Source organism: Strongylocentrotus purpuratus, unplaced genomic scaffold (genome assembly GCF_000002235.5).
Source record: "Strongylocentrotus purpuratus isolate Spur 01 unplaced genomic scaffold, Spur_5.0 spur5_scaffold_16, whole genome shotgun sequence".
NCBI lineage: Eukaryota > Metazoa > Echinodermata > Echinoidea > Camarodonta > Strongylocentrotidae > Strongylocentrotus > Strongylocentrotus purpuratus.
The window spans coordinates 14977037-14991701 of NW_022145601.1; the positions used below are offsets into that span (position 1 = coordinate 14977037).

At 37.9% G+C, this 14665-nt stretch overlaps 1 protein-coding gene across 1 annotated transcript; it reads right to left on the reverse strand.

The window, feature by feature from the left end:
- Positions 1-1627: 1627 nt before the first annotated feature.
- On the reverse strand, positions 1628-13060 carry LOC100889030 (uncharacterized membrane protein YGR149W). Its single transcript, XM_030986876.1, has 7 exons — positions 12919-13060; positions 8929-9188; positions 7828-8057; positions 5587-5884; positions 4646-4680; positions 3533-3631; positions 1628-1892 (listed from the first exon to the last, which is right to left on the reverse strand). The coding sequence occupies exons 2-7, from the start codon at positions 9136-9138 to the stop codon at positions 1673-1675; spliced, it is 1092 nt and encodes a 363-aa protein (XP_030842736.1). The 5' UTR covers positions 9139-9188; positions 12919-13060; the 3' UTR covers positions 1628-1672.
- Between the last annotated feature and the right edge of the window lie 1605 nt (positions 13061-14665).

The following is a 14665-nucleotide window of genomic DNA, read 5'->3' on the forward strand; positions in this document are numbered from 1 at the left end:
GTTCTGGTTGTTTCCGATGTGATAAGGCAACTGAGAAGAAAGACATAATCTCATCATCAAATTTTAATACACTACCATATATCATATGGTACAGCAATATCATTATGTCGCTTCTATCTGAAATATAATGTGAGCTTTGATAATGTGTAAAAAGGGTAACAAATTTCATCTCGACTGTTTTGCAAATGAAAAAAAGTCAACGCAATGCGTAGCACCCCCTCGTCGGGTACAAATAGCCTATATTTAGCGAATTTTGCATATTTAATGAGCTGTGACCTTTGAAGTACATACTCAACAACATTATTTACGATATTGAATGAAAACCACATTTTCGTATATTTAATGAGCTATGACCTTTGACCTACATACTCATTGATGGGTTTTATCGTTATGTACAAATGTCAATATATCTGCCCATGTGTAAATAGTATCTCTAAAGTGGGTTATTTAGATGCATTTTATCATAAAATACAAAAAATGTGAAAAAGTAACTTCACTTAGAACATCATTTTGATAAAGACTAAAAAGGAATATCGATCAGAATGATGAGGTAGATAATTACCATGACAATGAGGTAAAAAGATAGCTTAATATATAGCCATTGCATCTGGTATTTAATCACACACACATCACCAGAGTTTTAATTGTTTCTGTCCTAACCAGAATCCAGGAAAACCTTTCAAAAAACTACCGGTATTCATTTTCATTGCAACTCTTATTTGATCAAAGATATACCATGAATTGTGTACAATGACTTAAATCTAATACACTCTCCATCACGAATATAGTTATATATACAATTAAATGGAGATATGTAGAGAGTGTTACGCTATGAATATGACGGACAAAGAAAGCGGACAAAATAAACAGTTGCTCATTGTACCCTCAACAATTTCTGTGGTAGACAAAGGAACATCCCTTCACTGCTATTAAGTAAAAATCTGTAGAACAGGTGAATATGCATGTGACACCTGTCCTACAGATTTGTACATAATAACAGTAAAGGGATGTTCCTTCGTCTACCATAGCACTTGTTGAGGGTAGAATGAGGAACTGTATATTTTGTCCGCTTTCTTTGTCCGTCATGTTCATAGTGTTATGAGCTAAAAGGGCGTTTGAATCGTATACTTTGACATAGAGTGAACGCCCTTCTGGCTCTCAACAGATAATACTTACCAGTAAATACACTTTGAGGTCAAATCTGAATGATCCCTGAAGCAATATATATGTACATGTATGTGTTAAATTCTTATCTGATAGAATGATAGCACAATCATATAGCATTACATTTGAATGTATATTATAAGTCGTACTAGTAATAGTTCCCTCATAAAAAGCACCTTTTCATGAGGCGACTTACCACAATCATAAAGGTGATAATCATATAGACCTTCTTTGGAGACAGGTCTAGGTAGAAGATATATATATATAATTTGGGTTACTTTCCACACAATCGATAGGGATCAGAATCAAAAGTCTTCTTTGGGAACAGGTCTAGATAGAAGATAGATCATTCTGGTGACTTTCCACACAATCGATAGGGATCAGAATCAAAGGTCTTCTTTGGGAACAGGTCTAAATAGAAGATTGATCATTCTGGTGACTTTCCACACAATCGATAGGGATCAGAATCAAAGGCCTTCTTTGGGAACAGGTCTAGATAGAAGATAGATCATTCTGGTGTCTTTCCACACAATCGATAGGGATCAGATTCAAAGGCTTTCTTTGGGAACAGGTCGAGATAGTAGGTGGACCCATTGTAGGTAGCAATTGTAAATACAAAGCACAGGAATACGATGTGGGCAATCCAGAAGTTAAACCATAGCCACGTCATCGCGATGGTTATGGAGGCATAGATACCCTGAAAGATCATGTACACCAAAAATCTGAACCTGAAAGAGAGAAAAACAGAACATTTAATAATAATAATAATAATCTTTTAAAGTCCAATCCAAATTTGATTAAGTTAAACCGAAAATGGAAATTCTTTTTGCCCAATTGATCGTGAGCCCGGCAGCCACTGAGCAGCGCCAGATCGACGTTGCTCTATCCCTTATTGTTGAACGCCAAACAAGGTAGCAGCAACTCCCGTCTTTTAACGTATTTTGGTATGACGCGGCCGGGGTACGAACCCACGACCTCCCGGTTGTGAGGCGGACGCTCTACTGACTGAGCCAATTATAAATGATTAAAAATTCAATTAACCTACTAGTCACACTTTTCTTATAACTTAAAATGTGTTTCCATTGTGTATTTGTCAATATTCATGTCTGGCTTAGTTACTTAACAGCTCAGATTAAAGACAAAGCCAGATAGTCTCGCAAAAGATCTATATTAATTCTGGCATTATTTAGTCGACTGATATATCAAAGGCCAAGGTTAAACTCTCAAAGATCTATTCACACTGCTGCAACTATGAAACCAAATAAAGAAACAAAACTACTTTCGTCATGACATGAAAATGAGAAGGTAATGTCACAGAAAGAATTTTCTGTTGATGCTTTTTTTTTTAATTTGAAGAAAAAAGAATTCAGACATTTTATAGAGGCTGAAAAGTCATTTGGCATTCCATAAATCAATAGATTAAACAAAAACATATTAGGTGGAGTTTAAACAGGACTAAAGTTTGACGGCATTCAAGATTATGGGCCGATAATCTATGTACATGTGTCTTTCCTTTGATTATTTCAGACTGATAAAAGTGTTAAGTAATCACATATTTTAGGATGTAAAATAGCTCCAAGTCTGGTGCTATTGTTATGGAACCAAAGAATCAAGGTTCAAAGTCCAGTCAATGAGGTTCGGTAATAGTGTGCTCAGCCTCATGTGTTCCAAACTTTAAAGCACCTTTTCTCTGGATACATTTATTTGATATATGTGACCATAGGATGGAATCTTTTAGGACATATCATTAATGTATTTCTTAGTTTGTACAAATCGAAAGTATAATTCATTACATATATTTTCTCAAAAAGGAGATGATAAAAAGAAGTCTGACAAAATTAACTCTTGTAAAAATTGTAATTGGAACTACTCTTCTTTTCCTCCTTCCTCTTCCTTTTCTTCTCCTTCATCTTATTCATATTATCTAATCATTGTTATAATTATCATTATTTTTTTCTATTGTAGTTATTATTATCATCAACATTATTATTATTTATGTCAGTAACCATTATTATGTTAAATTGTCATTATCATCACTACCATTATTATTATTTATTATCATATTTATCATCATCATGATCATCCTCATCATCATGATCATCATCTGCACCATCACCATCATTGTCATCATCATCATCATCATCATCATCATCATCATCACCATCATCATCATCATCACCACCACCACAACCACCACCACCACCCAACCACCACCACCACCATCATCATCGTCATCATCATCATCACCACCACCACACCCAACCACCACCACCATCATTGGCAGCAGCATCCTCATTATCATCATCATCACCAACAACAACAGTGCTATTGTTGCTGTTGTTCTTGTCATTCCAATACCAGTACTCACTTTCCTCCTTTACATCGAATAGCCCTAGAGAAGACGTTGTTACTCTGGTAAGCTATAAAGGTGTAGTTATTGAGGTACTCGGAAGAGCTGAAGGTAGATCTGTACGAGAAAGAAAAATTTAAAGCTGTGAGTGATTGTGTGAAAGTTGCTATTATAGAATTAAGATACCAATAGCTTTCCTTGTTACTGTTATTTAAAGGGTTCCAATAATTATTATAATCTGGATTTATACAGCAGACCTGCCAACCTCTGGAGTTTAAAAACTGTATTCTTTAATCCCAAAAGTTGTATTTTACTGACAAAAGTTGTATTCTCAAAAATAAACACAGACTGTTACGCGGATCAATGCCTCTTACAGTTCTTACATACAGGAATAATTTTTTTATGGATCATTGGTTGAATATGCATGATTTTGTCACGACTGGTGTGCTCGATGAAGCAATGAACATCCCCAAATTGCAGATGTGAAATGCTTGTAGGACACTAAACAGGACAGAATGGGCATTTTGCCATTGAAAATGGCACACACACAAAAAAAAATTTTAAAAATTATTTAATGTCATTTTTGCTTCTAAAAATCGTACAAAATACAACTAAATCGTACTGGTTGGCAGGTCCGATACAGTGCTTAATAACAAAATACCATCTCTAAGCGCCTTACAGATATTATTATCCCCATCGTCGGATTCATTCATGCACAATGTGTACCATCTCCACTCCCTGGGGAGTATTCCTACCATATGGTAGCTGTAAGGGCATATGGCAATTACTAACTCAAAGGCTTCATCCTACCAGGTCCCCATTTCTCTCCTGGGTATGGAGTGTTAAAAAAAAGATTGATGCCTTACCAAAGGATATTAAGTTCAATAACCATTTCATTTTCTTATCTAACCATTTTGACCAAAGAACTGAATTACTTGAAAAGAGAGGGGACATGAAATATTTATGCCTTGAAATGCACTGTTTACTGGTAATGGGAGACAGAGCTAAACCTGGATTAATATTTTGTGAAGGCACTTGAAATGCAGAGATGTTGTATCATAATATGATGTGTGCTATACAAAAACAGAATTTTGTTATTAACTCCATTCTTATGCATATACATGTACTTACCCTAAGGCCCACACAAAGAGCGCTAAATACAATACCTACAAGAGAAGAAAGAGATATATTTCATAAATTATTCACATAGCACGTACGGGATATCAGGGTTAACATTTAAATGTCAATATCTAGTAGCTGATACCATTTTATTGGGTCATAATGAGAATTCTCCTCAGTAAAGATGATGGCAAGAAAAAAGGTATCTATGTAACTTAATCTGCACTGTATACGTGACACAACACCAATAAATGATAATAACTAACCATCCTTCTTGCAACTTTGTGACAGAAGGCATTCAAATTGTACATTTAAGCCGCTCATAATTTAGAGGTAGTGGAGAACAATCTACATGTAGCAATCTTTTTTTCAGGTGATTAGTACAATTTAAACAGAAATTTTAAAAAAAAAGTGCCACGACACCAGTAAATGATATTAACTACACCAGGGCCCTGCCTCACAAAGAGTTGCGATTGATCTATACCAGTCGTAAGTCCTCTAATTAATCACAAGTTTGCAGTCTCCTATCTCTTATGTACATAGTTGCGATTGATATCAATCGTAAATAAGTTGGGATTAATATCAACTCTTTGTAAGACAGGGCCCAGAACCATCCTTATTGCAACTCTGTGACATAAGGCATTCAAATTGCACATTTAAGCTGCAAACGGTGTGTTGGCTCAGTCAGTAGAGCGTCCGCCTCACAACCGGGAGGTCGTGGGTTCGAACCCCGGCCGCGTCATACCAAAAGACGTTAAAAGACGGGAGTTGCTGCTACCTTGTTTGGCGTTCAACAATAAGGGATAGAGCAACATCAATCTGGCGCTGCTCAGTGGCTGCCGGGCTCACGATCAATTGGGCAAAAAGACTTTCCATTTTCGGTTTAACTTAATAAAATTTGGAGTGGACTTTAAAAGATTATTATTATTAATATTTAACAATCTTGGACTTACTAAGTGGCACATGTAGCAGGCAAGAGGAACGGCCACGAGCCACAGAAACTCCCATCCCGTAGCCATCTCCATCCTGGTGGTGTTGGCAAAGTCTTGATACCAGTGCTGCGACGTCTCGGTAGGATACCACCGCACCAGGTAGGTGATCAAGCTGGGCATGAGATGGATGATGAGGCACGTCATGCGCTCGATGCTGTGCGGAACCAGACAGTTACGAAAGAGCACGATGGACCACGTCACTGGACCGTTGGTCACGCCAAACACGATCATGAAATAGTTGGATTTGTATGGGGCAGCCCTGTGTTGCATAAGAGAGGAAACACATATGTAAGACACTAACAAAGTTGAAGGACTGGTAACATATCTTCAAGAATGAAATATCTATAAAATCTATCTACATGTATATATAGTTAACAACTAAATTATTCATACTCTTTCCAAGATTTTTTTTTTAAAGTATGTGAAATATTGATATGTCCTGACTTATGTTTCTTGAGAATGGGACATATTAAAGCTTACAAGTCCACCTTTCATTCTTAAATTATGAAAAACACAAAAAACATCAAATTTACTTGGGGAATGAATAAATCATTTGTTACGTATCTACAAAATTAAGTTATTCAATAATGACGATAATGCATGGAATTGCTCAACGATTTATACTACAGGTGTACATGTATTGAGACTTCAGCAAATTTCTCATATTCAATGCCTTTTCTATATAAAATGATATTATAGTTTACAGTTACCTCTATTATTATCAGTAATACTGGACCAGCCCAAACTGTACATTCACTCAAGTTCATGAGGGGAGGGGGGAGGGGAGGGGGGGGGGGGGGGGGGGGGTATCAAACTAAAGATATGTACATGAATATGCTTGTTAGTTGTTACCATCTACTGTAGCTAAAACTGATTACATAAAGTAATTCAGCAATATACCTTACATGTACCTTCTATGCCCCAATGAGGGGCTTTTCAAGGAATAAAATTGTTTGTCACTGTTATTGTCACTGTCCTTGTCATATCGCACAAGAGTACCCAGTTTACTTAGAACCTTTATTGATTCAATCAGGTTCTATCAGATACTCAAGAGACCGAGTCTAATCTTCTTATCCTAAAATGTTATCAGCATGAGTTTCAAAAGGAGGTCATTTGGTACCGATTTATAGCTTTTATACTACACAGCACTGTCTTTTGCTTGAAAAGTTGGTGTGACCGTGCAATAATGTACCATGTAACACTTTTTCAATCCAAGTTTTGGGGGATTTCTTTTAATTTTACACTGTTGAAAAGATTTGACTGCGCACTGCAAGAAACCTACATAATTATTGTTGTAGGGGGCCATGATGAACACATGAAATTATAATAACAATAACATTAATGGTAAAGAATATTACATGTACATGTAGGCACATATTTTTTTTGCAGAAGTTAGATAGAATTTAGGAACATATTTATCAATATTTGATACAATATACCAGATGCATAAATTCACTTGATCAATGATTCAACGATCCAAAGATCCCCACTTTAAGTAGATTTGCGCACATGAATATCTTTCAAACAACTAGGTTCATCCCTGCTATAGACATATTACATAACGAGACACACAATATCTGCAACTTGTCTTGACCTGGACAGAACAAGGAATATTTTGGGATTCCTTCTGTAATTACAAAGTGTGCTGTATCTTGGGTTAGTCTCTAAGAATTATCAAACTAGAATTACAGTCAAACCTGCTTTAGTGACAACCATTCTACAAAGACATTTGTTGTTTCCCTTGAAAATAGTTTCTCATTGAATCATGTACTAAAGGAACCTGTCTACAAAGACCACCTGTCTACAAAGGCCACTTTTTGTGTTTTCCTTGGGTGGTCGCTATAGACAGGTTTAAATGTACATACATATAACAATTATTGCTGTCATGGGGCTTCCCTCCATGTTATCTAATTTAAATGATATGATGCTAACCTAGCTCAGGTAGTAATATGGGCAGCAAAAATAATAATAAAACACACCAAAAGATAATTTGTGCTATACTTCTTTTTATTTGTCCCCCACCTCCCGCCCCCCCCCCCCAAAAAAAAATGTAATGATAGGAAAGCTCTATTAGTCTACAATGTTTAATTAACAATTTCAAAAGTAAATTTGTTTGGGGGGTTATGATTATCAAATTCAAAAATACAAATTCCTCCTGTTTTCTTCATCTGTAGCTCACAAGAAATGTAGAGGGGTACTCACCACAGGAACAAGATACTCATTGCATTTGCAACATAGCACCAGTCCGCTAGGAAGAACTGCCACTTGAGATTGGTATACTTGTAGGCACGGATTGGTATGAGGACAGACAGATAGGCAGTGTAGAGGTAGGGCAGGAACCATTGGAAAGACATCATGGAACAGCAGACGACTATCACCGTCAAGATGCTCACGACGAAGACCATCTTCTCGGGGCAGTTAGACTTGTTGAGCTGTTGGTTAAACAAAGATTATTTTTTTAATTCAATTTTTAGTTTCTTCTGGTAGGGTCGAGCTTGGTTATAGATCTAATTTCTTTTTGTCATGTATTGTATACAGCATTGGTTTACATCAAAACCTTTCAAAAATATAATACTCCAATTTATAAATTACACAGAAATGAAAACCAGATAAAATGCTTATAGCCACTCTATGGTCTCGTTCAAAAGTTTGCTATGGCAAATTAGTGAAATGGCATATATTATAAGTGTATTACCCTTCAAATTTCTGTACCTTACATTCCTTTTTCAATATGTATAATGATTCATAGATGAATATAGTTTGCTGTGGCAGCAATAGCAAGTCTAGAGGCACATCACGAAGCACAGTATGTAGAAAATAATGCAAAAACGAGCCCCCCCCCCCCATTAAACAATATATATATCGTGGAACCACTCCTGTGTGTGTTTTGTGAGATACATGTTGTTTACCACATCATTTGAACTGGACCTTATTTGTCCTTTGACCATATGGTAAAGTACTTCCCACAAGGTAATGATATAGACCGCCTGTTTCCCTTTTGTTATGTACTAAATTATGTTCTTTACCTACCAATATATTTTTAATTTATTCCTGGAGACCAGCCCTTGACAGGTCAATGGCCTTTGTTGGCTCCTCCACATTCTCAAGTATAAGTTCTAGGTGCTTAAAATTCTTTTAATATTGTTATGTTATTTTCTTGTTTTGTTTTGTTGTATTTAATCAGATATTGTATGTAAATTGTTATATGTTTTTTATGAGAAGTGGAAAATAAATGAAATAAATAATAAATAAAATAATAATGAGTGCATGTACTTCACTTTACAGATTAACTAAAATATTTACCCTGTCTTTGCATCCTAGTTGTGGTTTTGATTCTACAGCCTGGACTTCATGATAAGGCTGTTCTATCTCATTTAGCCGATGCTCAGCTACCGATCCGCTGTCTCGGATCACATCGTCGGCTGGGTAAGCCCATTTTGTACCATCATCCTGTTCTGCTACTTCGGTGAGTTGCTTCAGAGAGCAGCCATTCAAACCATTTTGGAGTGACATGCTGTAGTATCTGTTGTGTGCAAGCGTTTGGTCTGCACACACTCAGTTTGCTGGAAGGAAAGAGTATTACAGAATATATCAATGATAATTTATATGTATGATAAAATATATTCGCCTGATTGTCTTAAAATTACCAAGAGGGGAAGAGGGAACAAAATGATTAATTTCATTCTTCAAGGTAAAAAGAAGATAATGAACCAGTTTAAATAAACATTTCAAGTGTACCGATAATGAAATCACCAACACACCAACACATATTTCGCCCTTGATGTCAGTGGTTCAATGTCACTAAATTATATTAAATATGAGTATAATTTCTTTTAAAGATATGATAGTTCAGAGGCTTTTGATGTCGTCCAACACCAACGTCTCCTTATGAAATTAGACTTTTATGGTATTCATTCAAATAATAAGAGATGGATATCTAGTTTCGATAAAAGCATAATCCATTCAGAAATTCCAATGAATTACATCATACAGAATATAAAATCTGAAGTCATATTTAAAAATGGATAGAGAAAATATAATTTTTCTTGAAAAACATATAGATCTATAGCTCCCATGATTTACAGTTGTTTTGACTGTACGATGGATTTTACCTTGGCTTGATCATGAAATTCGTGACAGATGCACGCATAGATACCTGCGTTATACTGCAACACCATCACCAACACCGAACTTGAAATCACGAATTTCCCAATCCCTAGGGGCTGGTGTTGGTGAATGGGAAAATTACACGTAAATCATCAACACCAACCACGATACTCGGTTTAGCAGACGACATTCAACACCAGCCCTCAACACAGACTACCGGAAATGCATCATATTTTCCAAGGTCAACCTCAACACCAGCATGATTTCATGATTTTGGTGTTGTAGCTGGTGATGGTGTTCTCACAACACCAACACCAGGGGCTGTATTCTGAACCCTGTGTTATCTCTAATATTGTTGTATCTTTGGAGATAAGATAAAGTTGGTATTCTGAACATTGTTGTAACTTCTTTGTATCTTTTGTTGTATCTTTTCTCTCTCATCTCTTTGGCCGCGCCTGCGCTCAAACTGTAGTGCGCTTGTATTGTGCGTATTACTAATAAAATTGTGCTTAATCCTCATTTGCATATGCGCACAAGAGATAATATGACAAGATAATTGATATTCTGAAAATTGTTGTATCTTTTATCTTATCTTCTCTTGCATGGTATTTACAACAATATTTACAACAGGTAGGGGGCTGTTGTATCTTTCGTGGTGATATAGATCTAATGGCGGCAATCTTTGTTGCCCAGAACCAACTTCGTGCCAATAGACGAGTTAGAAGAAGATTGTGCGTTGACCGGAAACATCACAGATGAGAACTTTCTAAGAAATTACATGCTAAGATATGACTATTTTAATGCTCTCATCTTAACCAAAATAAGTGAAAGCATGACTTGTCTTCATAATCCACATGCCACAGCGCATATGATGACGCGCGTAATAAGCGCTCAATTAACTAATTACGCCCAAGATTAGTATGCGCTAGGCGCATCTTAAGATATGGCATAAAGTATTCCTATTGGTTGACGTACTTATCATGCTTATCAGTGGTGGATTCAGGGGGGGGGCACAGGGGGCACGTGCCCTCCCGGCCAAAAAAAAAAGAAAAGGAGAAAAAGGAGGGGGAGAGAAAAAGGAGAGGAAAAGGAAAAAAAGGAATAGAGAAAGAAGAATAGAGAAAGAAGAATAGAGAAAGAAGAATAGAGAAAGAAGAATAGAGAAAGAAGAAAAGAGGGAGGAAAGAAAAGGGGAGAGGAGAAAAAAGGAGGGGAAAGGGAAAGAGAGAGAGAAAGAAAAGGCGGAAAAAGAAGAAAGGCGGAAAGACGGAGGAGAGGAAAGGGGGAAAAGGAGAATAATGAGAAGGGAAAAGAAAGAAACGAGGATGATATTATAAGAAGGTTTTTTTTACCGGGTATAACTTCAAACTTCTTACTTAGTCTTGAATTAATTTTTCCGATATACCTACTCTAAGTGCTCTTTCAGCATGCAGATTGTCCCCGCCATTAATCCTGCCACAGTTGCTGGTTTCATTGTCATATTATTTTCTGTCATCCCTGTGGCCGCAAAGTTTCTATCCGTTTCGCAAGCACTTTTTTCCATCGCCTACATGTAATGCTTATTGCTTCCAGTTTGCAAAAGATCCCAGTAGCGGATCTGTGGGGGATGGGGGTGGGGTTAGGGGGTTTACCGCCCCCTCCCCCCCATTGGGCTGCCAAGTGAAAATGTGATGTGAATAGAATAACGCCAAACCCACACAGTATCCGTATCGTCATCGGGTCAAACCCCCCTTAAACTGTTACTTGATTTAAAAAGACGTTATCGTGCACTGCTTTTTATGGTCTCCATTGTGTTAGTAGATGCCAGGAAAACATCACTTACGGGGGTTCAAAATAGCAACAACAAAAATCGCCTCGCCGCTATGCGGCTCGGATTTTGAGGCTCGTGGACAATGCTCCGGATCGTGTTTGGGTCGAACCCCCCTCAAACTGTTACTTGATTTAAAAAGACGTTATCATAAATTGCTGTTTATGGTCTTCATTGTGTTAGTAGATGCCAGGAAAACATCACCTACGGGGTTCAAAATAGCCCCCCCCCCCCCCAAAAAAAATAAATACAAAAAATCGCCTCGCCGCTATGCGGCTCGTGGACTATTGGGTTGAACCCCCCTCAAACTGTTACTTGATTTAAAAAGACGTTATCATGAACTGCTGTTTATGGTCTCCATTGTGTTAGTAGATGCCAGGAAAATATCACTTACGGGGGTTCAAAAAAGCCCCCCCAAAATCGCCTCGCCGCTACGCGGCTCGTGGACAATGCTCTGCATCGTCTTTGGGTCGACTCCCCCTTAAACTGTTACTTGATAAGACGTAATTATCATGCACTGCTTTTTATGGTCTCCATTGTGTCAGTAGATGCCAGGAAAACATCACTTACAGGGGTTCAAAAGAGCAACAACAAAAAATATCGCCTCGCCTCGCCGCTTCGCGGCTAGTGGACGATGCTCCGTGTCGTCATTGGGTCACCCCCCCCCCTTAGCAAAAAGCCAGATCCCATCATCCGCCCCTGAATCCCTACTCTTTGAGGGGTAGGAAAAAGCAATTTTACATCACATTACTCCAGGAAGTGCCTGAAAATGCACCTAATGTGGATCTAAAATTGCTTCCTACTCAGGGAGGGGGTTCTGACCCCCTCCCAGACCCACCCCCGCTTGGTCGCTCCGCTCCCTCGCCGCTGACGCCTCGCTCCATCGTTTTTCATATATTTCACCCCATGCGATTTTGTGCCCCCCCCCCCCCCCCAGTAAGAAATTCCTGGATCCGCCACTGCTTAAATAAAATAGATTTTGATTGGTAGGGCTACGGTAGGGTCCATACAAATGGGCATGTCAGTGGTCAAAGATAAGAATTAAGATAGTCTAGAGGCGGTCCTTTAATAAGAGATAACACAGGGATACAACAATGTTCAGAATACCAACTTACAACAATATTAGCGCTGTGTTATCTCTGGAAGATACAACAAAAGATAACACAAAACTTACCACAATGTTCAGACTGCAGTGGCACATAGAGTCTACCGGTACATGTAGCCTACACTGCATCGCAGGCTAGCTGCGCGGCGGCCAGCTCCAGGCGCCAGCGTAGATACATTTACACTGGCGGCCGAATGGTCGCGGCATTTGCGTTGCCAGCCGCGCTCAAAAACAAAAACAAAGGATAGGCTCACACAAAAATATTATTACTCACAAGATTATAGATTTAAATAGCCAACCGATGTATGAGCCATAGTCAAGTTGATTAAATAAAAGGCGGCTGCTAGATATAGGTGTAGAAATGGTGGGTGTTGTGGTCCAATTTAATGCGTAACCAAATTTTTGTTGTTGCAATCGAGCTAGTCCTTGAAATTAGAAATTTATGACAAGCCAAAGGTTTACACATGCGTTGATTGTCAGTATGGCATGCCATCGTAAGTTGCTAGTTTGTGTTTTGTGTATGCAGGATAAACAATCCAAAATAAATCATAGCAATATGAAAGTTATGAATTTTTGAAGTAAACCCCCTATGTGATAAATCAAACACACATTGGCAACTCTGTGACGTACCTCGCGGGATTCCCCTCCCATTTGCTCTGTACCATAAATTTCATAAACTTTCATTTCCTTCGTTATTGATGAACTACAGGGATTGTGTGGAAACATTTGCAGTAATTACGTTTTTGAATAGTGTATCTAAAAATGTTCTTTACGGAAAAATAAAAACATATTATTCATTTCATTAGGCCTACTACATTTCCTAACGAGGGAAGCATGAACAATGACAATATTCAGATTATTTACCTAATTTGTCTTCGGCAAAATGTGTTCATGAATGCAAATCAAAATGGTGTGATTTGGGTGAAGATTCCCGCAACGATCTTACATGTCCATCGGTGTCCATGTCTGTGCGAGTGGACTGGTCTAGCGCCATCTATCAACAACTATTTGAGAGGACTGCTTAGAGATCCTCTTACACTGGTCTGATACAAAAAAACGTATATTAATGTGCCATTTTCGTAATGTAACAAAATGGAATGCATACGTCTTGGCGAAGTGCCTCGATACATGTGATTTCATCACTATGAACATGACGGACAAAGAAATAGGACAAATATACAGTTCCTCATTCTACCCTCAACATCATCCCTTCACTGCTATTATGTAAAAATGTGTAGAACAGGTGAATATGCATATTCACCTGTTCTACACATTTTTACATAATAGCAGTGAAGGGATGTGAGGGTAGAATGAGGAACTGTATATTTTGTCCTCTTTCTTTGTCCGACATGTTCACAGTGCATCCACCTGTTACGAATAATTATTGTATTTCAGTAATGAGAATGCAAATTGCATATTTTACAAGTTGTGAGGTTGCGCAGATCACAATGTTTGTCCTACCTAGCTAAATAGGGACTTTTAGATTTGCGTGGACTGATACGTGTGACGTCCATTCAAGGCAGTGTATTAAAAGGACGTCGATCATAGCAATCCACGTTGTCGTTGTGCAAATCTAAAAGTCCCTAATATAAGGCAAGCACTTCGCATCCCGACTATTGAGATATAATAATATTCGTAACAGGTGAAGTAAATCATTGGTAGTGAGTCACTTCACAAAGACGTGTGCATTAAATTTAGTTACATTACAAAAATAGCTCATTGAATGGACCTGTGCGAAGGACTGGTCTAGCGCCATCTATGAACAACTTTAAGAGATTGCTCATGAACTTTTACGGGAATGGGCAGGTAGCAATCCCGGTCTAAAACATTACAGCTCGAATTATGGAGGATAGGAGAGATGAAGTAAACATATCAAAATAAAACTGTCTATCAGTTTATTTAAATATCTTTATTTAAAGAGATGAGCAGACACGCGCGCAAGTAAAATAGAGATACTTTCTTATATAGGCGAGGGAGAGAGAGAGACTGAGAGAGAGAGAGAGAGAGAGGAGGCGTTGTGG

Coding starts and splice junctions, on each gene's coding strand:
- LOC100889030 (XM_030986876.1), bottom strand. CDS start 9,138: ATGTCACTCCAAAATGGTTTGAATGGCTGCTCTCTGAAGCAACTCACC. Junction 8,058..8,928: donor AACTAGGATGCAAAGACAGG/GTAAATATTTTA, acceptor TTTAACCAACAG/CTCAACAAGTCTAACTGCCC. Junction 4,681..5,586: donor CCTGCTACATGTGCCACTTA/GTAAGTCCAAGA, acceptor CTTCTCTTGTAG/GTATTGTATTTAGCGCTCTT.